Consider the following 24,723-nt stretch of genomic DNA (forward strand, 5'->3'; position numbering starts at 1 on the left):
GCTTCAACAGTGCATCAGAACTTCAGACGCACAAATCTCAAGAAGCAACATTAAAACAACATTGCATTTTATTATTCTGTTCTTGCTCACTTGCAATAAGCTCAATATAAAAAGATCAGGTGCGTTAGTTTTGTTAACGAAGAGATTTGTGCCCTCGAAATCGCGAGTAGGTGCCAAAGTCGGCCATTTTGGGATTCTAACAAGTCTGTCCTTAAGCTAATCAAGAGCTACAATATACATACACTAACTCGAATCGAGTTGCTACATATAAAAGTAGGTAAAAGCTCAATTTTTGCATCCCAGATCACTTTGGATTTTAACAAGAAGCATAATACATGTTGCTAAATCTTTATACATTGTTTTTCTACCACTACTATTAAATCTTTGGGACATTTTACTAAAAATCTAGGTACTGCAGTGCCATACTTTGTAAAAAAATATTTCGTCAGAGTGGCCGAAAATGATCCAAAAGCCATTGCTTTTCTTCATGTATCGTATAAAGAATGCAAAACTTCGGAATAAATGAAGATTTTTCCGGACGTTACGCGGAAAATGCAGAAAATAAACAAACATCAACTGCCATTTCAAATTAATAGTGAACTGTCGGATGAATTTTGACAGGTAAATGAACCAAAACAACTTGTATTTTCATGGTCACTAATATTACAAGTGCTAATAATATTAGTGGAAAATTGAGCCTTTATGCAACACAAATTATTAGCACTTGTAATATTAGTACTTGTAACTTGTAGCTTGTAGCTAATATTATTAGCCCGATTATGCTACAGGGCCCTGGTGCTCTATACAGCGCCCCACTTCCGACATTGTGTTTAACGCAAGGCAAAAGCAGCGGAAGTCGAAGAAAAAATGTCGCTAATTCGGTTTTGAACTGGAAACATAATATTGGTTTTACGGGTTATTGGACGCTACTTCCTGTCAAAATTCATTCATAAAATCAGCTCGTAAAATGGACTATTGTCAAAAAATGAATGTCATTGAGTAGCTAGTGGCAACGAGGAATAGCGCATTCAATAAAAACGTCCAATCTCATTTTTAAGTTACTCTTTTTTATAAAACGGCTACTTTGGAGGCCATACAGAAGCGACCGGTAGAATACAAGTAGCCGGTAAATCCACAATACTTTTAACAACAACACGCGTCCTGAAGGGGTTAACCTTTATGTGGCCGGCAGGGTACCCAGCACCCATTTAAAATACACGGTGTAGAAAAAAGCAAAAAGTTTGCCGGCCACATAACGGTTAAATAAGTCTGTGTGAATACTAATGTGTCATGCACTCAGCGAAAAAAAAACTAACGAAATTCATCAAAAAACCTTATGTTTTTTTGCCATAAGTTAAAATTATGGATGTCATAAGATTATCTTATGAAAATTTATCGTGCTTGTTATGACAAATTCCATAAGATAGAACAAGAGATAGACTTATGAAAAGAGCAAAAAAAATCCTAAAATTATGCAGACTGGATTCGATCCATGAACGTCGGGATCACTGCTCGTGTTTAATCCACATGGCTAGCGACGCTTGAGTATATCAGGTGGCTAAACATATATAAAAGCCAAGCTGTGACTGTGAGACGATTCTGCGTCATAAAGAGCGACCTCATGAAATTCTTCCTAATCATTATGAATTACAGTCTGGATTCGCTGGTTGGGTCACGATTGCGCCCTGATTAGCGAACCGTTTTGTTCGTTGGGGCAGCTGACAACTGATCAGAATACTCTAGACACACGCAAGTGACGAGAAATACGTCACAAAACACTCACATAAATATTTGCACAAACGTTTTGTATATAGGAGCTGCGATGCAGCGGCGGTCAGACATCAAACTCGTTTTGACATCGATTTTGACACTGACAGTGCTTGCCCCAACCAGTGAACACTCAACCAACGAGACAGCCCATCGAACGAGCCCCCAACGAACGAATCGGCACTGTATTAAAGGACGTTTCATAACTTAGGCCTTATGAAAATCATAAATTTATTTGACTGAGTGTGAGTTTACTGTAAAAGTGTAACTTCTACACGGAGAAAATGGAAAACTTAAAATTAGGTACTTTTAAACTCAATTTTGCGAGTCCTGTTTCGTCTCCCTTTTCATGCGCTCTTTCTATTGTTGTCAGTGAAGAGAGAAACAGCCCAACTTTTGCAGTTCGAGTGCGTCAACTCCGAGGTCAACTCAACACTGAGTTTCTAGCACAGCACTCAAATTTGAGTGAATACAACCTATAGCTGAAATTTCGGTTGGGTGAATAAAACTTATAATTAGGTATTTTTTTCACATGGAAGCAAGCGGGAACAACCCAACATAAACATCGTTTCCCAGCAACTCAAAATTGCAGGGGGCCAGCAAAAGGCAAAATCACCGTAGCTCACAACAAAAACACGTTCAAAATTGTTTGTGCGGAAAACTGATGCATTACACAATTTCTAACTGATTTACTTGCTATCTTCGCGTTGTCGTGTAATTTCGAACGATTGCACGCCAAAATTTTGGTAACCTTTTGCTAGTTTTACACGTTTTACTTAAGTAATAACTTATGGTAATGACTAATTCGCAAATGTCGTGCACATCCCAGATCTGTCAGAGTGCCCAAAAGTGTCAATTTCCCAAACATGTCAAATTCATGTGGACTACGGCACATCTATTCGTGGTTGACGTCCGCGCTACCCCGCTGCAAAATTGGCTTCACGCACCAAACCCTGAAGTTGGGTGGAAAGGACTCACTTTTGGGTAGATTCGTCTCTCCGTGTAAGTTTTCCGTGTAAATAAATATTGCAGTTTTGACAAAACAAAACAGTGCTTGATCCATGGACGAGTGAAAAAGTGGAAAAGTTTGTTAATTTAACATAAAAAAATAAGTAGTGACATGGGGCACCAATCGTCAACCAGCCCGGCAAATCTTTGCCGTGTCTGCATCCGAGACATAACCTACGTTCCGGCGGAAAACATATTCTATCCCTCCAGTCCGGACTGCCTCAGCATTCACGCCAAACTCAGTGCAATTTGCTCCGAGTTGTTTGCTCCTGACCAAAGACTGTCCCTAGCTGATGGAACAATGCAGCTGATGCCTCTCAGGGTCTGCTTGAGATGCAAATCCAGAATAAATGAAGCCTACGAGCTGCATCAACTGTGTCTGGACAACAACCGGAAGATCATGCAAATGTTGGAGAAAGTTAAAGAGGAGCCTGTGGATGAGATTCAGACTGAACCCACCCGTGAGCAGTTGCCCGAAAATTCCGTGGAATGTCCCAGCGAAGCAGTGAAGGAATCGGAGAAATTACCAGTCAAACTAAAATCTACTAGCGTAAGAAAGGGGGGTCAGAAATCCAGGAAGATAAGTTGCAAGAAATGTTCGGCAGTGAAGATAAATGCCCGGGCGATGTTGAGACACATGAAACTGGAACATCCCGACGAGTTGCTGCATTGTTCCAAGGTCACAGGGCACAGGTGTAATAGAGTTTACTATGACCAAGCCAAGCTGGACGAACATATTGTAGTCCATTCGCAGGAAAAGAAATGCGAATGTCCAAATTGCAAAAAACTATTCAAAACTCCCAGAGAAGTCAGAGTCCACCTGACAAGTTGCACCGGGCAAAAGCCGTATCTGTGCACGGAATGTGGCAAAGCATTTTCCTACGCCGTCAGCCTGAAGAATCATCTGATGCTTCACAAGGAGAAAGCCTACGCATGCGACCGATGCCCTTCGAAGTTTCGCCAGAAGGGAGCTCTGAAGTGTCACATGTTGACGCACGAGAAAATAAGAAATTTTCACTGTGATACGTGTGGAGCCGGATTTATTCATAAGAATAATTTGGTGAACCATATGACGACTCATACAGGTTTGTCAGTTTTCGTTCTTTCTCTGGATGTATATTCAATCATTTCAATTATTCCAGGTGAAAAACCGTATGCTTGTGATCTATGTCCTATGAGGTATGAAATTTATTGCACAATGGTCTTCCAGAGCTGCATCTAGCAAGACAAAACTGATTTCACCTAATCCATCAGTTTTAGTCGTAACGTGTCTTTGGGATTTTTTTATGTAGTATTTATGAACCATTTTAAATCAGTCGTTATATGTGTAAGCTAAACTCTGATGAAAATTATCGTTTAAATTACCCTAAAATTGTATAAAAGTAAGAAATTCGTGATATTTGTTTTATGCTGTATTGTATTCAAAGTCAATTTCAATATTCTCTACAGAAGCAATGATCCGGATAAATTGACAAACACAAATGCCAATGAATTAACTACATCGGCTGTTTTCCTACTCTCCGCATCGACCAATGTGGCGCTAGCTTCTATGCGCGAAAAATCGCTAAAAGTAAATCGCAAAAATATTGTATGGCGAATACCATCTAAAGGCAAATTCTTCAAAGCGGAACACATTATTCGAAAAAATATTTGGTAGTTGTTGTACACAATGGTGATCACTATTAAGCCTACCAAATATTTTTTCGGGAAAAGCTTTGTATTTCAAGTAATTCAAGATTAAATGCATTTCGCCATACAAAATTAAATTGATTTACTCCTGCTGATCAACTGTGGCTGCGCGCAAAGCGGGTAGTCCATTGTAACAAGGACAATGACGATAGACAATGTAAGACTAGATTAGCCTAACAAATTTATACCTAATACATATTGTTTTCTAATACAGTTTTCCCTCGAAAAAGGCCAAAATCAATTGCCGAAACGTAGGGTAAAACAAAATAAATCATCCGTAAGTTGAGACTGAGATAGCCCTTTCAACTCAATAACATCCAGTTCCAGTCGAAAAATCACAAAATTATGAACATTGTTTTTTTTTCAATATTGTTAAATAGTTGTGTTACAAATGGTTCTCAAGTTCATAAAAGATATTGTTATTCCAAACAAAATAACGAAATACCCTACAGCGTTAAACAGCACTCAATTTCAAATATTATGTTTCTAGTTCAAAACCGAATTAGCGACATTTTTTCTTTGACTTCCGCTGCTTTTGCCTTGCGTTAAACACAATGTCGGAAGTGGGGCGCTGTATTGTACACCTGATGCTCTATACAGCGCCCCACTTCCGGCATTGTGTTTAACGCAAGGCAAAAGCAGCGGAAGTCAAAGAAAAAATGTCGCCAATTCGGTTTTGAACTGGAAACATAATAATGTTGACCAAGAAACAATACCTACTTCTAACTGTTATGGTTTAAGCGATGTAAAATGTTAAAGTAACGCCTGAAAGTTTTTTTTTCAATAACATTCTTAGTTTATTTTTCACTACATAAAAACATGAAATCTGGAAGCGGAATCTACAAAAGTACGATAGGTATACGATACAGGTCGGACTCGATTATCCGGAATCGAGTTCTGGCGCTTCGCAAAAAAATATCTCTCAAACGAAATGCTTGAAGAAGCTGAAATTTGGACTGATTACTAATCAAAGTTGGCTTGACAAAATGTCAAAATTTCAGCTTTATAGAGCATTCCGTTCCCCAGATATTTGTTTAAGAAGAATCAGAACGCGACTCCGGATAATCAAGTCCGACCTGTATATCCAAAAAGTTTGGGAAACATTGGCTTAGGCGGTAACACGGTAACACTTTTGTCATGACATATACGGCTCTGGGACCATAGTGCGCTAAGTAAGTCTTTTGACATAATAAATTACCGATACATTTTTTTACTTGTAGATTTAGGACTCTTGATAGTATGCGTCGACATTTTCGAACTCACACTGGCGAAAAGCCATACAAATGCACCCACTGCGATCGTACCTTTGCCCAAACCAACGATCTGGCTAAGCACAGCAAAATCCACTTTGGCGATAATCCATACAAATGTGAAATGTGTGATGCAGCGTTCCGCCTATTGTCTGATCTCAGGAACCACTACAAGGTGCACTATGAAGCAGGTGGAAGCCAAAATCAAAATCATCTTCCAGAGGAGGTGCGGTTCACCATCGTTAGCACATTGAACAGGCGCGCTGAGCAGGAGAAGGATCGGAAAAGTCAGCAACAGGTTGATACAACATTGAATGAACAAATCCAGTCTGGAGAGAACCAAACAATTCCAGCAGATCATTGGATAGCTTCGATGGGAATAGAGAATAAGATATGATAATATAATGAATAATATCTAACATCTAACTATCGTGTGTGATCCGAAAGCTGTCGTGTGCAAGTAGGAAACCCCTTTGTAGACTAAATTCACTGTTGACGTGTTATACCACAACGATCTTCATCATGGAAGCTTTTGAAGATGCTTGCCCTCTGCGATCTGTGAAAACCACAAAAGGAATCCCTTGGTAGAACTCTGATCTGGTGAAACTCAGGAAACAATGTAGAAAGAGTTGGAACGGACGGCGTTCGGCTGGATCAGAGGCTTTCAGGTCGGCTCGCAAGGCCTACAAGAAAGCTCTTCGATCTGCTGAAGAACGTGCCTTTCAATGTCATATTGGAAGCCGCACGAGACGGGGTCATGGTATATCTCCAATGATTTCCAATTGGATTCACCAAATGCTCAAAAACCGACATCAGATGATTCTTTTCTCGACAATGCATCAAGCGGCGATATAGGAAATTGAGTGTTTGTAGATGCCCCCAAGGGGGAGTCTTGGCACCGCTTTTGCGGAATTTCGTAGCAGTTCAGGTAGTTAAGGGTTGGTGCCGCCAATATGGGCTTCCGGTCAATACGAGTAAAACATCTATTGTTCTTTTCACGGAAAAGCGAACCCGTAATAGCGTTCGATCTTTGCGTATCTTTGATTCTGAAATCGGTGTGACTGAACAGGTAAGTACGTTGGAGTTATTCTTGATTTCAAGCTTTCCTGGACACCTCACATTGAGTTCAGAATCAAAAAAGCTTGTATGGCCTTCGGGCAATGCCAGCCAACCTTTGGTACAACTTGGTGAAACCCAAGTACATATATCAAATGGATTTACACAACTGTTTTGCGACCAATATTGGCAAAAGGGCTATATATACTTATAAGTAAGAACGATATGCTTAATGGCGATGTCTGGAGCGTTCTCTTCAACTCCCACGGCAGCGACCGAAGCTCTCTTAGACGTTGCCCCATTAATTCATCTTAATCAAGAAGCCGTTTCTTGTACTTACCGTCTACGGGTACTTGGTCTAGTACAGGAAACTCCTGTGGACACGCCTTGTTGTTTCCACTTTTGATGAATTGGGACAAAGTTGTCCTTGCTCCAAATGGTCTTACCACAGACAAACAGACGTATCACTTGGAACAAAATGCGATAAAAATCATCGTCACGCAAACATAATCGCCCAATGCTAATTATGCTATGGTACGCAAACACACTGAGTAGATGGCGGTAGTGAGCAAACGTCAAACAGGAGCAAAAGCGATGCGAGCGCCATGAGCGAGCGATTTGCGAACTACAGAATATTTGAATAATCCGTTAAAAAGGGAAACGATGGGATGTGAGTAGAGTGAGACGTCTGTTTGTCTGTGGTCTTACTATTGCTTGTAGTTTTCCATATAGGACATTTTCCATATGGGAACGTCCATAAATTACGTCACGCAAAAAATGCCAATTTTCAAACCCCCCTCCCCCCTATGTCACACTTTTTGTATGAGAACTCTGAAAGTTTTGTATGGGTCGTCACACTTTGCTGAACCCCCCCTCCCCCCTAAAAGCGTGACGTTATTTATGGACGTTCCCTATCTGGAGAGAAGTATTTCAGACGCATCTGCAGCAACATGATTGTTTCTGTATAAATCAGCAACGCACTTTCCTCCAGACCTTACTATGTATGTAGTATGATAAACTGAAATAATTGGATTTCGGAATATATTACTTACAGTTCTGTGTCAGGCTATATCACTGTTTATTTGCCACCGACGTCGGAAATTCCGACAAATCCGCCAGAATTGTTTGCACCATTCCAACCTCTCTTCTTCGTTTATCAAGCGGTTGATCCACTTTCCGACTCCCTGAGTGCTTCTCCTGTTCAGCACGCCTTCTCAATGTGCTAACAATAGTAAAATCGAACGTTTCTGGTCGATCCGGTTTTTCTTTATCGCTCGCTTGATAGTGCAGTCGGTAGTGATTCCGTAAGTCAGTCATCAAACGGAATGCCTCATCGCACTGGTCACACTTGTATGGATTTGCCCCGAAGTGGGTCTTGCTGTGTTTGGCCAGATCGCCAGTTTGAGCAAAGGCACGATCACAGTGTGGACATTTGTATGGTTTTTCTCCTGTGTGAGTACGCATGTGCCGCTGTAAATGGCCCGAGTTTGTGAATCTGGAAAAAGTGATAGAATCATCAAACAATATCTAGAAATTACGTAGAAACATATCCATCAATTAAATATACCAACTTCGAGTGGTATTTCGGGAGAATTTCATGGTTTTCCAGGTACAATAGTAGACATAATGTCTAAAATATTGTTCTTTTCCTCTAGAATACTCTTGATGGTTAGAAAAGAACCGGAACAGCAAAGTACAGTAGACTAATTTATTTATAACTAGCTTGATGGAGAGCTTGAACAGGAATGAAAAAAACTAGCTCCATTGTTTATTTAAGAAAACTTAGGTTGCTAAGGAAACCTTCGGATTCCAAGGAGATAGTCAGTATACTGCGATACCGATTTACTCCAACAAATACTTACCTTAAACTGCATAAATCACATGAAAATGGTCGAACACCTAAAACAGTAAATAATCAGTTGTTAGAAAATCAAATTATTATTATTATTATTGGCTGTTTATTATGGGTATTTTCAGCCCGAGGCTGGTTCATCCCCGTAGAAAATCAAAGTAAAGGCTTCATTACTAACCCGTATGCAACTGAATATGCTTCAGCAGCGTGTGCTTCATTGTAAACCGAGATCCGCAAGTGTCGCAGCTAAATTTCCGTTCCTTCGTGTGCGTTAGCATGTGTTTCTTCAGGCTGATATTCGTATGAAACTTCACAGGACACTGATCACATTCGAAAGATTTTTCCTTGTGTCGCATAACATGCTGGCGCAAGCTGGCCGCATAGGAATAAGCTTTGCCACATTCAGTACACAGAAAAGGCGTGTTTCCTGCGCATTGATCCGCATGTGCTTTGATACCATCTAGCGATTTGAATAACTTTCCACAGTTTGGACACGGTTGAGGCTCGTTCGGCTTGACGACAGTGTGGGTTTTCCTATGTTCTTGGAACTTAACCTCGTCGAAGAAAACCTGATGGCACTTTCTATAATAGCATACAAGGGCTTCTTTGGGATGTTTAAGCCTCATGTGTTTATACAGACCAAACGCCCGATCTGTCGTGGCCGTACATTTTTCGCACCGGAACTGCCGACGCCCTTTCGTTTTGGCCTTACATTTTTTAGGGTCCTCTTTAGCAGCTCCATGCTGTACATTCAGCGGTAGCTCACTAAGACATTCTGTGAACACTTCGGGCAGTTGCTGAATTTTCTCAGGCAGAATCACATCGCCCAATTCGTGCTTGATTACTACACCGACAGGGTCCGTCAGCATTTCCCAGAGCTTCCGGTCGCTCTCGATGCACAGCTCGTGAAGGTCAAAAGCCTGATCGATTTTAGATTTGCATTCTGGGCACACGCTCACCGGTAGACCTTTTTCTTTCGCTTGTTCCTCCTGGGCTAGTGGTTTCGGCTCGGGCTCAGAGGCAAACACCTTGGAACAGATTATGCTAAGCTTACTGTAGATGCTGGGATCTTTACTAGAGGGCTCGAAAATATTTACGGCTGGTACATCACTTACGTCGCGGATGCAGATGCGACAAAGGGCGGCAACATTTGTGTCCGGTTGTGAAGCCATGTTGCTGTGGTTTTATTTGTAATTTATTATCATAAAAACGTGATCCTGGAGGTGTAATTATTAATTGTAGAATTTTACCAACATTTCGAAAAACAGTTGAGCTATCACTTTGAAGGAGGTATGTAATACAAACAAGGTCTGCTATCCATAATGAGATGCATCATAGTATGCATTATACAGGGTGTTAGGTTCCTGAGTGCAAACTTTTTAAAGGGTGATGTAGGACCATAAATGGTGAAAAAAATTGTTCTACGCATATCAGGCCAAACATGTCTAAATGTCCTATCTGCAGAAGAGAGGCTCTCTTTGGTTTCCCTCTCTTTCGTCAATATTGTTTATTTGTATTATGACTGTCTCCTTGCATTGAACGATGGTCAAAACAATCGTCTTTTGATTTGTACTGCAAAAATAGTTGAAAAGTGTACCATTATATTGCAATAATTGAAAGAGAAAATGAACAAAGAGAGCCTCTCAAATGCAGATAGGACCTATTGAAATGTTTGGCCTGATATGGTCAAATCTCAACCGTTACGTAGTTATTGAACTTCACATGTGTTTGACTCTTATGGCCTTAACTTGCTATAACTTGAAAATGGTCAAACTTATCACAGTTTTTTGACCCTTATTCGAAAGATTATTGAGTTTTCTATCAAATGGCATCTTTGAACCGATTGGTTTAGTTAAATAACTAAGTTTTCTAGAGCAAATAGCTCAAAAGTAGTGTGTTTTAATTGGTTTTTGTCAATTATCTTTGAAAAATGCATAATAAATTAAAATTCTTTCTTGAGCAAAGTTGTGGCCTCTTTACTCTACAATTCGTTCTTTGACATCAAACTTCTATCTCTTATCGTTTTCTTGCAATTTCGTTTTAAACATCGCATTTCAGATCATAAATTTGCAACTGTCAAGATAAGGGAAGATTCAAATATTACGTCCATCGTTTTTCGGGATTTCTAGACCCCCCCTCCCCCCTCTGTCACGCACTTTTCCTATACCCAATGCACGTACTGTCACACTTTTCTAGACCCCCCCCCCTCCCCCAAATGTTGGACGTAATTTTTGAACGTTCCCTAAAGCACTTTTTTGCGCACTGTGCCGCACATTTAAACCAAAATTGCAAGAAAACGATAAGAGCTAGAAGTTTTGTGTCAAAAATCGAATTGTAGAGTGGAACAGGGGTAACAACTTTGCCGAAGAAAGAATTTTAATTCATTACGCAAGTTTCAAAGTTAATTGACAAAATCAAATTAAAACACACTACTTTTGAGTTATTTGCTCTAGAAAACTTAGTTATTTAACTAAACCAATCGATTAAAAGAAGTCATTTGATAGAAAATTCAATAATCTTTCGAATAAGGGTAAAAAACTGCGATAAGTTCGACCATTTTATAGTTATAGCAAGTTAAGGCAATGAGAGTCAAAAACATGGGAAGTTCAATAACTACGTAACGGTTGAGATTTGACCATATGCGTAGAACATTTTTTTTTCACCATTTTATGGTCCTCTATCACCCTTTAAAAAGTTTGCACTCGCGAACGTAACACCCTGTATATTAACAACTTACACGCTAAGGTCAGTTTACCCAAATATGGGTGAAATTTACTCATAATTGATGAAAAGTACACATTCGCATTTTATGGGTAATGCGGCTTTACTCAAAAATAGGTAAAGTCACTTTACTCATATGTGGGTAGAATATTTTTACTCATATATGGGTAAATTTTTGCTATTTTTTTTCTAAATATTTCGATAGATTTCAGATGATTCATAAATATTAAGTACATTAAAAATAGAAACAAATAAACATCAAATTTTATTTTACAAGAACACAAACACAACACTAACCAATTAAATTAAAATCTCCGGTAGCTGGATACAGGCGACATCAGCTACACACCAAATTTTCATTGGATGTTCCAGCAATCTTTTTTGCTGGATGTTCATCAGCAATGCAATGTTTTGCTGATACTCAGCTGTGGCAAGATATTTTGCCGAAATTCAGCTTGCTTATTTGCTGATTTTGTTTCAGCAATTACTTTTCTGCTGCTAATCAGCAATTCGTTTGACATTCAGCAATTGATTTGGCACATCGCCGTAAATCAGCAAAAATGTTTACAGAACGCATATCAGCAATCAATATTTTACTGAACGCCAGCAAAATTTCCAAGCTGTCACTTGCAAACGTCAGAGAATTTCATTCCGTACCGAACGCGTGTTTCTTGCTTCTTTGTGCATGTTGAACCCGGAATTCTTAATTTTTGGCCAATAGTAATAGGAATTTTCGATTAGAAGACACAACAAAATGAGAGGAGACGGGTAAGTTTTTACTTGAAACCAATTGACTTTTGTCACATTCTGATATAATTTTTAGTTATGCTCGCAAGTTTGCGATTCTACGTTAACGCCCGGATACCAGCGGCTTCAACATACTCAAACAAAACACTGTACAAATCGAGGTAAAAATATGCGGAAACATGCATGAACAATTTATTCAATAAATAATTGCTTAAAACGCTTAATATATTTAAATGTTATATGAATATCCGCCCCATAACGTCAGCAAACCAAAATGTTGCTGGAATGCCAGCAATTGTTTTATTATCTATTAACTGATCAATCAGCAAACTATTTTTGATTTTACTGGTTGTTCAGCAAAAGTGCTGTCAAAAAATACTCAATGCAATTACTGGTTTACCAGCAAATTTAATCTCGCCTTTGCTGGTTGTTCGGCAAAAGAGCTGTCACTCGATGCAAATTCAGTTTGCTGGTTGATCCAGTAAATTTTGCATTGCTGGAAGAATTGCTGAACAAACAGCACAAAAAAAATCAGCAAAATTTTGCTGATTTCCAGCAGTAAAAATTTGGTGTGTACGCCCGGACGGAACACTTCTCGGAGAATCCTTCCCGATATTGGAAATCTTCTCTTTCTAGTAGGACTCATCGCAGTTCAAATAGTCATTATCTCGATGAACTTTCGCTTCTCTGCAGTAATGTTCCTGACGTCGAAAAACATCATGGCACTGGCGATAATGGAACGTCGCTCTTTCCGCAGTCGAAAGATCGAAAGTTTCTTCCTGAAAACTTCCTCATGCACATTCCGGAGCTCATCTTCCGGATCTCAGTCGTTTATTCTATAAGTACGTCTCTGATTCCTTCTCGTCGACCCATTGAGCGCGTTTCGTGACTATCTTTCCGGAACAAAAACATCAACTTGCGACACTAGAATATTCAAATAGAAGAGTTCTAATTTACTTTCTATCTATAAACAGAAAAAACAAAACTTACCAGAATATTGGACGTGGTTCGGCCATAGACTAATTTCGTTCGGCTCTCTACAGTAACCGTTTTGATATTCTAAGGGTGTGAACCATTTCGTTTGTTCGTTTAACTTTTAGTTAAAATTTGACACTTGGATAGTTATTTGCCATCGAAAAGTTAAAAAATAACCACGACGGTGGCCCATTTGAAATTTGACAGAGGAGTAGTTATTTGGAACAAAATACAGTACGCAGCCAAATCATTGCGAACAAAAAATAACTATCGAACTGTCAAGACTAACCCTGCTCGCGAGTAGGGTTATTCTCAAAATAACTATCCAAGTGTCAGATTTTAACTAAAAGTTAAACGAACAAGTGAAATGGTTCACACCCGTAACCATTTTTCAATTATACATCATTAACTCGTAAAAATAACGGTTTCGTATTCTCCGTTGAAATCCGTGTCAACAGATTTTACTAACTGATTTAGGGTGTGAACCATTTCACTTGTTCGTTTAACTTTTAGTTAAAATCTGACACTTGGATAGTTATTTTGAGAATAACCCTACTCGCGAGCAGGGTTAGTCTTGACAGTTCGATAGTTATTTTTTGTTCGCAATGATTTGGCTGCGTACTGTATTTTGTTCCAAATAACTACTCCTCTGTCAAATTTCAAATGGGCCACCGTCGTGGTTATTTTTTAACTTTTCGATGGCAAATAACTATCCAAGTGTCAAATTTTAACTAAAAGTTAAACGAACAAACGAAATGGTTCACACCCTTAATATACGAGAGTCATATTGCCCATTGCACGGTGACGTCATCAAGAAATCGCTCTCTTTCTCTCCTACGGAAAATTAGAAAACAACAGGACCAACACCTGTCAAATTTGACAGGTACTGGTCCTGTTGTTTTCAAACTCTCTGAAGGAGCAAAAGAGATAGAATTTCGCCGTGAAGTCAAGAGCAAATTTTCAATACGTCCTAAGTAACAAATGGTTCCTTGTGAGAAATCCACTCCGAAAGTTTTGAGCATCTCTTTTAATTCCTATTTAACAACCAAAGCATTATATTAACAACAGATACGTGCAAACTCATATTTAAAGTAACGTTTCAGATTCTTAGAAGAAAAGATTTCAATTAGTTATATATTTATCACCTTCTTTTGAAAAACAGAATTTTTCGACTATTGTGCTTAAATAATGTAAATAGGACATTTTGATAAGTCATTCGGAAAACTGTTGTGTTACTTTCGACGTGTGCGTTACGGCACGTTACGGTATATTGTGTCACTTTCGTCAAATTTCATACGTCACTCTGCCAGAGGACGTGTTCCTTGCGTCGGTTGTTTACGTCGATTCAAACGACTGAAACGTACATACGACAAAAGTTTTGCGTGGGCGGAATGCCCATTTCGACTGCTGCGATTTTTAATATTGTGAATATTGTGACTCGTGGTGCTTATTAGCATGTTCAGGTAGCCGATGCGGCCGAAAGCACAACGTCTGACCAAAGTTCTACACCTACGGCAACTTCCCTGGCCGTGTTCTGGTAAGCTGATACGTGTTTTGGTAAAATTATCTTCTAATAACTATTATTTTAGGAAACTTCCGCAAGTTGTTACCGGCAACGTATGCCATGAATTGCCTATAATGAGGATGTCGCCTAGAGAAGGAGGAGGAAAAGAAGGAAGAGCCCGAAGACGTTGAGAATAAAAAAAATAGTCAAACGCATAAGACGAAGCCCATCTGAACTTGCAACGCCATCGTTTCTAAATAATGAAGAATTGCGCCAAGTTTTCTCATGGAGAATTGCGAAGAACTCGCCGAAAACCAGGAAGCGATTCTGATGGTCGCACAAAGGAGAACTAGCAGCTCGGAATACTACGCAAGTAGATGGTGTCCGTCTCATAGGATTCCTAGAGCTAGAACTGTCGGAAGATGACGATGAGAAGTCGAGTGCGAAAAGGGCAAAGGCAAGTTCGAGAACCTGTGCAAGGTCATGAAGAGCGTTTTGTACCGTTTTTTTCCAAAACCAAAGCTGTACCTCCTAGTACGGCTGCGACATGGGAACGCGTCCGCACGTAGGCTCGGCACGATTTCTACCAGGACTACTTGCCCGTGCAGATGCCTTCAATATGGAGAAGTCCAATGAACTATTCATTAATTAATATAAGATAGAGTTAATGTGCGATTTTTACATGATAAACAATGTTTATTTGAAAGAAACTAAACAATCTAAGTTGCATTTTTTTCTTTTTTAAAGAGACTTTCAGCCCGTGGCTGGTTCATCTCTATGATAATTTTGGATTGCGCTCAACAGGCAGTTATTAACCATTTGATTTGTATTTGATTTCAAAAGCAGGTTTGTTATGCGTAATCGCGCAACTTGGGAGGGCATGTTGAATTTGATTTTTATGAAACAATTTAAGGACAAGGTATTTCGAGTACATAGCTCAAATTTTCTAGATCACGGTTTTTTGTAACCGTTCTTTTCTGTAAAGGTTTTTTGCAACGGACAACAGCGTGTGTCTTATGTCGTTTTCGTTTTTGATTCAGTTCCAACCTGGGTTGGAACTGGATCAGATCACAGTTTCAACCCCAACCCGACTTCGGTTTTGCTTGTACTAAAGTTTGTTTGACGTTGTTTGTTTACACATTTTCCGCCGATCCAGTTCCAACCCAGGTTTAAAAACGAATTCGACATTAGAAAATAACTAACACGCCCAAGTTCATCATCAGTGATTACTTCATCCAAAAGTCCAAGAAAATTTCGCTCCCATATTTTGTAGTTTGCGAGTTGGGCTTCAAAATATTGTCAAATTCTTTTGAAAACGAATCAAAGTAAATAAAAAAAAACAAAATTTGTTAAATTTAAATTGTACCAATAAACCAATTTGTAATTTTTGCGCTATAGGGCACTGCACTGTTTTGATTTTGTATGGGATTTTGAAGTTTCTTGGCCTTGTTGTTTACAAAATTTCTGTAGGAGTGAAAGAGAAGGAGAGAATTTTATGCAGTGCCCTATATTATGCGTAAGGCTCGTTCATTAAAAATAGGGCCTGATTACGAGTGTCACTTCACGGTGAATTCGAAAAAGTGTCACCGGTAATAAAGACGGTGAAAGTGATTCACATTTGATTAGCCCAGAACTTTTTCACCGTGGATTCGCAATGTGTCACCGTGATCGATTTTCACCGTAAAGTAACACTCATAAGACCATAATAAGGGCCATATTGTAAGGAATATGACATATTGTGTTTTAAAATTACATTTGATCCATTAGTCGAAATTGAAAATGATGGCAAGCCACACTGTTGGACGGGTTTCAATAGCTATAATATAATAATTATTAATAATTATTAATGTGAAGTACCTAAATAATTTTAGAAGTTGGCCTGGTTCACGTCACCTTACAGCTTGAGAGGACCTCAGAGAAACCTTATTAATTTAGATAATATCAAAGATCATGTGTCTGTTTCAGAAGTTCAAGAAAATAGTAAATAGTTTAAAAAGCAACTTGTTTTGCGTCACCTCGTAATCTGAGAGGACATGTGGAACCTGTGAAGTGAAAATATGTACTTTGTAAACAGAGCACTTCTTATTAAACTTCTGGGTGAGCGACGGCACAATTTTTTATTCATTTTTATTGAATAAAATATGTAAAATGGTGTGTATTCCGAATCGATTATTTAATACAATTAAAAAGGTGTTGCTGATGTTTCCGGCGGATAAGTACCACAGAGTACTACTAAAGCTTTGTCCGCATGGCTTAATTCCGTCCGAGCTGGATTTGACCGTGTATTCCGAGTTCGTGCCTTCCATTGCTGTCATGGCAAATGTGCTGCCAGAGTCGCTGTTGCAGCTGGCGATGCCGACTCGATGCAAGCGGTTGGGTTCTCTAGAAGTAAACGAGGTGACATTTGAACAACATGAGAAGTTAGTGGATTAGTTTAAAACTTACTTGAAACCCAGGCTAAATAATACGAGGTGCAGACGACGATGGTGCTGAGGAACAATCTTGTTGAGGCACTTGAAGTAGCTGCCATTGTTTGCTGGAGAAGTAGCATTTCGGCGGCGGAAGCTGCAGCAGTCAAAGTATTTTCAGAAAGATCCGGTGCATAAAAAAAATCACTCGTTGAAAGCCGGTAAGCAGCGTGGAATTGTAATTTACCATATCCAGACGGCAGATTTCCTCCTCTTAGATGAGCTAGAAGGTGAAGGACAGCCACATTTCTCCTCTCCTCGTTGCTAGCTTGATGCTCGGCTTGATGCTTGTCCTGAATGCAATTCCCAGACCACGACGATCTACTTCTCTACCTGTTTTTGGTTCCACTTGCATCGGGAGAACACTCGTCTTTACCTCAATCTGGAACTGCCGGATCGCCGATTTTTGAGCTGGGCTGGCTTGAGTGCTGGTAACCGGTTTCAGTGCCGATATGCTGGCCACCAGAGGTTCCACCAGGAAACGTATTTCGACCGTAGTTTCGACGATAATTATTTTAAAAGTGTGGACTTTGGACTGACGTAAACACCTTTGATTCCTGTTTGCGTGATTTTGTTACTTAAGTCGTTTTGACAGCGCACTTACGTCAGTTGTGAGTTACGTGCGTTACATAAGTCATTGTACCGACAAAGCGACACATATGAAAAGTGCTCACTTTGTTACTTAGGACAGTTTGAATTTTTCAATTTTAAAAGTTTCTAACTATTGTTGACTTTTGATCTCGCTACATAGTGTAAAGCAGTTTATTAGATATTGAAATAAGCAAAAACCTCATTTTTGTTTATTTTGTTACTTAGGACGTATTGAAAATTTGCTCTTGAAGTGGTCTATAAAAATGACAAGAATAATTCGACACCCGACACACAGGGAAAAATTTCAACTCAGAGGCTGAGTTGGCCTTACTCAGAAATCGAAAAATCCTTTGTTTTCTTACTCAGTTTCCGTTAAAAGTGGGACAACCCATTGCCAATGGGTTGTCCCACTTTTAGCCGAAACTGAGTAAGAAAACAAAGGATTTCTCGATTTCTGAGTAAGGCCAACTCAGTCATTGAGTAGAAATTTTTCTCGGTGCAGGTTGACTTCGACTTTGCCTTTGTTGTGAAGTTTATTTTTTTCATCCAAATATGGGTAGAGTGGAATTACCCATATTTGAGTAAAGTAACTTTATTCAAAATATGCGTAAATCTTACCGAATTTTATTGGTATATTTTACCCATATTATGGGTTATGCATGCAAAACCCAAATATGGGTAAAATAAGTACCTATTTATGGGTAATCTGATCTTAGCGTGTAAGTAACTTTTACACTGAGAAACTGAACTACTCTTTAAAGGGTGAAAAAGTACTCTCTTTGAGAGTAACTAGGTGAACTCATAAAAAGAGTAAAGTCATCGTACTCTTTAAAGAGTAAATCGACTGTACGTCAAAACAAGGTGTAAATTTTACCCTTTATCTTGAACTGTAGAAAACAACAAAATGAGTGAATTTTACCCTCCCTTTTCAATAAATTTCGTGTTGCAATAGAAAATTAAATTTTAAATAATTAATATTAAAACAAATTAATCACGTAGACGGTGGAAAACTGTGAAGGGTTTATTAAAATCGTTTTTGTCATTAGGTATATATAGATGGAATTTAACAAATTTAGTAGCAAGAATGCATTCGGTGAGTTCCTCAGCATAAACGGATTCCTCGGTGTCCTCATCTATTAGCCTTTTCCGGGTCGAAATCCCGTCTCCTTTTGCCATCCGTACAGGGAAGACAACGGAAACTTGTATTGGCGGCAGCTGCATCGCAACATACATTTTTTTTTGGAGTAGATGCGTTTCTTGGCTATGTCCGTATGGGAGCAACAATTAACAAACCTGAAATTTTTATGTAATTTACTTTCAGTGTTATTGACTACAGTCCGGATTCGCTGGTTGGGTCACGATTGCGCCCCGATTAGCGAATCGTATTCGTTCGTTGGGTCAACTGACATCTGATCAAAATGTTCTAGACACACGCGAGTGACGAGAAATACGTCACGAAACACTCGCATACTTTCACAAACGTTCTGTATACAGGAGCTACGATGCAACGGCGGTCAGACGTCAAACTCGATTTGACATCTATTTTGACGTTGACAGTGCTTTTTAGTTGGGTTTTGCCCAACCAGTGAACATTCAACCATCGAGACAGCCCATCCATCCAGCCACCAACGAACGAATCGGGACTGTATTATAACATGAATGTACTTACCATCACACAAAGGTTTTCAAGCTCAAGAAGAGTTTTCCATTTATTAATCAATAGAAAAAAGGCTTGTCTTAACTTAAGACTAGAAAATTAAACAGATCTGAACTTTCAGGAGAGGAAGTAAATTTTCACCCATTATAGGGTAAAGAATTTAAATATAGAAAAGGTCAAAAAGTACTCTTTATTCAAAATTTGAAAGTACCCTGTATTTTGACAGCTCCATACATCTGCAAAAAATGGGTACTTTTTCCCTTTAAAGGGTAATGCCGAGTTCGCAGTGTAGTAAATATTGAAATTATTAGAATCACTTGAGCAAAATCTAAAATTGTGATATTTTTGTAATGGGCCTTTTCATTTGACGTCTTAAATCAGCTGATTTCTCGGGCCTTTGACAGTTCTCCTATGATTTTGACAGTATAGCGTTTGCGCCTTTGTTCGGCAATTGTAAACAGTGGCATACACGGACCTGTCAGCTGAAAAGGCCTAAAATTGATAAAAAAAAAACAAATAAACTATCAAAACAAACCACACACGGAGAAATCAAACTGCCTAATTTTCGGGTCGATTTTAATCAAAGCTGAGTATATCGAATAAACTAGTTACCCAAAATTAGGTTGTTTTCCCTCTTTCCCTCACCGATGTTGTCAAAAACAAACAGAGATGCATCTACCCAACGAGGGTCCTTGAGCCCAATAAGCCAATTTTGGGTAAATGCAGGTTTACTCAAATTTGGGTTGAATGAGAGGGGGGTCTTGGGTTGATTTTACCTACTCTTAAGTAAATGGTTTTGCTGGAGGAAGGCAATTTACCTAGTGTGAGTTTAATCGATTTACTCAAATTTGGCTTATTGGGCCGAACTATGGGATTGCGTTAAAAGAACTCAATTTTTGGTAGTTTGGCGGCTCCGTGCACGGAAACATAATGTTTTGTAAAGTGTCTCGAGTATACCTTTGTTATTCCAGACTCCAGATTATTTTATAATCGGATTCTCCACCCCTGTTTCCACCTAAAAATTAGTCGAAATTCATAATTTTTGGAGTGCGGGAACTATTTTTTAAATGCATTTATTGCCCGCTGCGAAGATTTATAGATTCTGACGCAAATAAATGATTAAGCTCATTTTCAGCGTATGTACATTATAAATGTTTGTTTACAATGCAAAACTATAACAAAATGTGTACTTAACAACGCAGTGTGAAATATTCACCAGGATGCGGTCTGTTTTTATATCTGTGGGCCCACGCAAGAAAAATCCACGCAACTAATTTTCGCGCAGGAGTCTAAACAGGTGGAATCTCTGCAATAAGGTTTGTATGGGAATTTTTTTTTGTTCGGGTCGAACTGTCACTTTATCGATTGAACTGTCATTCTATCCACGAAAATTAAAACTGTTTTGTTATTTTAACCATCAAAACAAAACTATTGGAATCCAATAAAATCACGCTATACTCAGAAGAATGAGCTCTAGCGATTAGGCTATAGAAAATAGCAATATTTCATTCACTAAACAACCCAATTGGATTTTCGGCTAAATAAAATTCCCTTTTTTATGTGAAAATTCTTCAAAAGTTCATTCAAAAATTGTTCCTGAATTTATTGTAGGATATCAGTCGGCAAGAAAATACATCGAATTCTTCTAAATAGGGTCCTAAAATTAAAGACGAAATCTCGCTTATATTGAATAATACGATCAAGCATGGTATTCTAATCGAAGAATTTATATTTGTTTACTCGAACTTGGAAAACAAAGGAATAATGAGAAAATTCAAAATAAGTAAAATGGTAAATAGTTCTACTTTGACATTTGAGGTCAACCTTGTGTGACTGAGCTCGACATTTTTCGCACTGGGATTTCAAAAATGTTCCTATCTGACATACACGGTGAAAAAAATCACTCAAAGTATGTGTTATAAGCTAGGGACGAGACAAAAGGCTAAAAAAATAAAAATTCAAGCATAGGGTATTTTAACCAATAGTGGACCCCTTAGTAACTGAAATTTGCTCTGATCGTAAAAACATTATGATATCTTAATTGAATTGTCTTTACCAATGGTTGCACAACAAGTTCTATATCTTTCCTACCCATTGCACACAAAAACCGAGCGAAAACATCTTAAATTTCTAATAAAATAATCATTTCAAATCTCGATCAAATTATCCTATAGTGGACCCCACGGGGTCCACTATAGGATTGTTGGGGTCCACTATTGGGTAGATCGTATTATCTTAGCATGTTAAATCGGTGACAATAGTGGACCCCCTTAGATTTAACCTATAGTGGACCCCCTCGAGTTGTTTACATTTACAAATTTGATAAAATAATCAAATTATCGCTTTCTAACCTAGTTTCGTCCCATGAAACTGCTGTCTAGGAACATGAGCCATGGTTTTCCGGTGGAAGTTTACCTGTAGAAGCAGATTCGAGCGGGAAATTTTAGAATAATTGCTAGGGGTCCACTATAGGTTAAGGGTCCACTATTGGATAAAATACCCTAACTTTTCAATCCGACGTAACTCGAGAATGTAAACAAATCCGGGTTTACTGCTGCATGCATGATTCATATAGCAAATTGAAGAATCCACATCACTGTTTGATGATTTATTGCTTAATTTGTTTAACTAAGCATATTTTTCGAAACGACGTATCTAACTATTTTGATGTTTACAACTTAACTGATAGATACACCGTTTTTATATATGAGAAAACCAAACGACGTATCTAGCCAAAATCAAAAGTAACAGATACACCAAACTGGCACCATACAAAAGCGACGTATCTGGCATGACGTATCTCTAACCCACCCGGTGTATGTGTATTTTTGTCAAAATTCATTGTGAAAATGATATGGAATGAGTAGGTTTTGTTTCTTACCTAGTGCGTGCTATATCCCTGGTGATGTTAAGCACGAAAAAACTTAGGAAAAGTCTTTTTAAAAAAAAAACTATTTTAGTGAAATGGTCGTCAACATTGACCATGAATTTACTCAGATCAGTGAAAAAGTTAGATACGTCGATTTGAAAAATTATGCTTGAATTATATATTTTCAACTACGGTTAATAAAAACGTCAAAAAATGAGTAAATATGTACTCTTGAACCATATATTGTGGTTTAAAACAAGAATCCCGATAGGACTTTAGGAGCCTATTGAGAAAATAGTCAATGTTCGACTTTCCTCATCGGTATCAACAATGATAAATTAAAACTAGTAATCCTACATTATAGAGATCTGCGGAAGCGGCCATTGTGAGCCAATCGTGCAGAGAGAAATGTCAAAGTGTGAGCCAAACGAACATGTTTATTGTTTGTAGGAATGCGTCGTTCGAACGGTATTGGAATCAGAATTGAACAAATTATAATTATTTACTTTTGATATCGATGAATTGATGGCATATTAAATTGTAATAAAAAAGATATAATTAATTAATTATGCTTTCGACATGTACTCATGTTCATGTAGAAACTTTTGTATCTTCTCTTCTCGTAAAACCTTCCATTGCTGCTGCTTGATTCACTTCTACTGATATGATTTGCGCTGCTCTTTGCAATGCATTTCATATTTTTTCGATTGCGCTGCTATTTTTTCCAAAATTTTGTAAAATAAAGCTCGACCATTAATTAGCAATCGTAAACAAAACAACTTGCACCACACAAAGTCACGCACAAAGTTTGAACATCCAGCTTTGTGGCAAGTGTTGGAAGCAGTTGTAAACAAAACAAACAGCGTTGCCGATTCGTCATATAAAACTTCCGCTCATCTCTATATAGAGGATTTCTAATTAAAACACTTTTCAAAAGTTAAACAAGAAATTAATTCGACAAGCATTGATTCCTTAACAAAGGAGTTTAACAAAACCTTTGTCTGCATCTTATTAAGCTGATGCATCGATAAGCATATGCTCCTGAACAACGTGCTCTTCACTTGTCAAATAAACGCCTTCAGCCCGTCATAGTTTGACTCGGAACTTTGTTCGGATTATGGGATAAATCATGGCTAAAACTGTTTAGACAACCAAGTTATTAAAGAACCAAAATTTTAAACGAATCACATAAAATAAAACAGAATAGAATTATGTAGTTTAACATTGAGTGCCAAGAGACGTAATCAACGTAAAAATGAGGCATTTATTTATTATTATTAGTCTGTAACAAGATATCTTAAAAGACAATTAAAAGACAATTAACACCGTATTCGACCTTGCGGCCTCTACAGACTGAACATTACAGACATACGACAACGGACAACACATATAACACCCAGTGGCCCAGTGGAGAATTTTCCGTTCGACGAAAAGTTTTCCCCGACTGGAGCGGGAATCGAACCCACACTCTGAGGCTTACGAGACACCTAAACGACTGCCGCCGCTAACCGCTCGGCCACGAAGCCCATCTTGTACCTTGTACCTTAATTATTATATTTTTATCTTCCGCAGCAGTTCGATTGTACGAGACGCTTGGATCGATGCATTTGACATTGCAGTGCTGTCGTGTTTACTGAATATTGTTCCCACATTCACCTAGATAATCAAACAGCATTCAGAAATCGACACATTTCAAGTATTCCCGAGGGGGGCGACACATCTAAATCTTCCAAAAGATGTCAATGAAGATGCATCTACTTATTTTAGATCAGTGTGCTACTTGCAGATTTTTCTATCTGTTTTGCGCTGCATTCACTTTCCATCCTGCCGAGCGCTGCTTTGAGATAGCCGGAGATGTGAATGGATGGGATGCGATGTGCGATAGCCAGCCCAGTACATAAGGTGAAAAGGGTTTAATTTATTTTTACAAACGAAAACATTTTTGTTTATAGAATATCTTTCGACTTTATCCACGCAAACTAAATCCAGTAACACAGGCAATAAGTGAATATCAATGCATCTATTTACATTTTGGTTGTGCTAATTTGCATAACTATCATAGTGTACCACCATATAGGAAAATATAAATAGGTGCGGTTTGTTTCGAAAATTGTTGAAAAAATGCAACGCCGATTTGTCACATTCTGAAAAATGGACGCAGAAGTGTCACGTTTCATTGGAAAACATATGAAATTTTAAAATTGCTCTAAAACAAAAATTAGTGCTCAAATTCAAAATTGGTTGATGTTAGAACACGATTCGGCATTTATGCTTCATAGTTGAGACAATTTACTTTTTCGAACTTTGGACGCGATTTTCTCGATTGTCTGTTTTTGCACATGTGACATTTATGCGTCCACCGGCAGTAACCTCCTTGTAATCACCAGTTATCCATCAACTACTTTGAGAGATTCAATCTGCCATTTCCTCCAGCAATTCCTCCTATAATCAATCATGAACCGGAAAAATTCTTCCTTGGACTCCCGGAGGACTTTCGAAGGAATTCACGAAAAAATCACGGACCACCTACCGAAGTGGTTCCTGAAGAAACTGATAAAGCAATCTCACC

The 24,723-nt window shown here is 38.5% G+C and overlaps 2 protein-coding genes and 2 long non-coding RNA genes across 5 annotated transcripts in view; 2 read left to right on the top strand and 2 right to left on the bottom strand.

The window, feature by feature from the left end:
• Positions 1-2,771: 2,771 nt before the first annotated feature.
• LOC115271101 (zinc finger protein 287-like) lies at positions 2,772-7,184 on the top strand. Its single transcript, XM_029880586.2, has 3 exons — positions 2,772-3,860; positions 3,918-3,954; positions 5,685-7,184. The coding sequence occupies exons 1-3, from the start codon at positions 2,888-2,890 to the stop codon at positions 6,109-6,111; spliced, it is 1,437 nt and encodes a 478-aa protein (XP_029736446.2). The 5' UTR covers positions 2,772-2,887; the 3' UTR covers positions 6,112-7,184.
• A 647-nt stretch (positions 7,185-7,831) lies between these two features.
• Positions 7,832-24,723, bottom strand: part of LOC115267661 (zinc finger protein OZF) — a 51,731-nt gene continuing 34,839 nt past the window's right edge. The window contains exons 2-4 of one of the 2 annotated variants that reach the window (XM_062842184.1): positions 8,801-9,839; positions 8,633-8,669; positions 7,832-8,265 (exon numbers count right to left, since the gene is read on the bottom strand). In XM_062842184.1, the coding sequence (XP_062698168.1) occupies positions 7,842-8,265; positions 8,633-8,669; positions 8,801-9,794 (1,455 nt within the window). In that variant the 5' untranslated portion in view covers positions 9,795-9,839 and the 3' untranslated portion in view covers positions 7,832-7,841. Of the gene's footprint in view, positions 8,266-8,632; positions 8,670-8,800; positions 9,897-24,723 lie in introns of those variants that run through there. The other variant, XM_029874810.2, reaches the window with a different exon arrangement.
• LOC115271109 (uncharacterized) lies at positions 10,857-12,312 on the top strand. Its single transcript, XR_003899746.2, has 2 exons — positions 10,857-12,111; positions 12,167-12,312. It is a non-coding gene; the product is annotated as an uncharacterized LOC115271109 (long non-coding RNA).
• Positions 21,956-24,200, bottom strand: LOC134291389 (uncharacterized). Its single transcript, XR_009999065.1, has 2 exons — positions 23,691-24,200; positions 21,956-23,450 (listed from the first exon to the last, which is right to left on the bottom strand). It is a non-coding gene; the product is annotated as an uncharacterized LOC134291389 (long non-coding RNA).

Source organism: Aedes albopictus, chromosome 3 (genome assembly GCF_035046485.1).
Source record: "Aedes albopictus strain Foshan chromosome 3, AalbF5, whole genome shotgun sequence".
Classification (NCBI taxonomy): Eukaryota; Metazoa; Arthropoda; class Insecta; order Diptera; family Culicidae; genus Aedes; species Aedes albopictus.

What these genes read in the sequence shown, in the direction of transcription:
- LOC115271101 (XM_029880586.2), top strand. Translation starts at nt 2,888, where the DNA reads ATGGGGCACCAATCGTCAACCAGCCCGGCAAATCTTTGCCGTGTCTGC. An exon ending in CCATATGACGACTCATACAG is followed by an intron (nt 3,861 to 3,917) that starts GTTTGTCAGTTT and finishes CAATTATTCCAG; the next exon opens with GTGAAAAACCGTATGCTTGT. An exon ending in TGTGATCTATGTCCTATGAG is followed by an intron (nt 3,955 to 5,684) that starts GTATGAAATTTA and finishes TTTTACTTGTAG; the next exon opens with ATTTAGGACTCTTGATAGTA.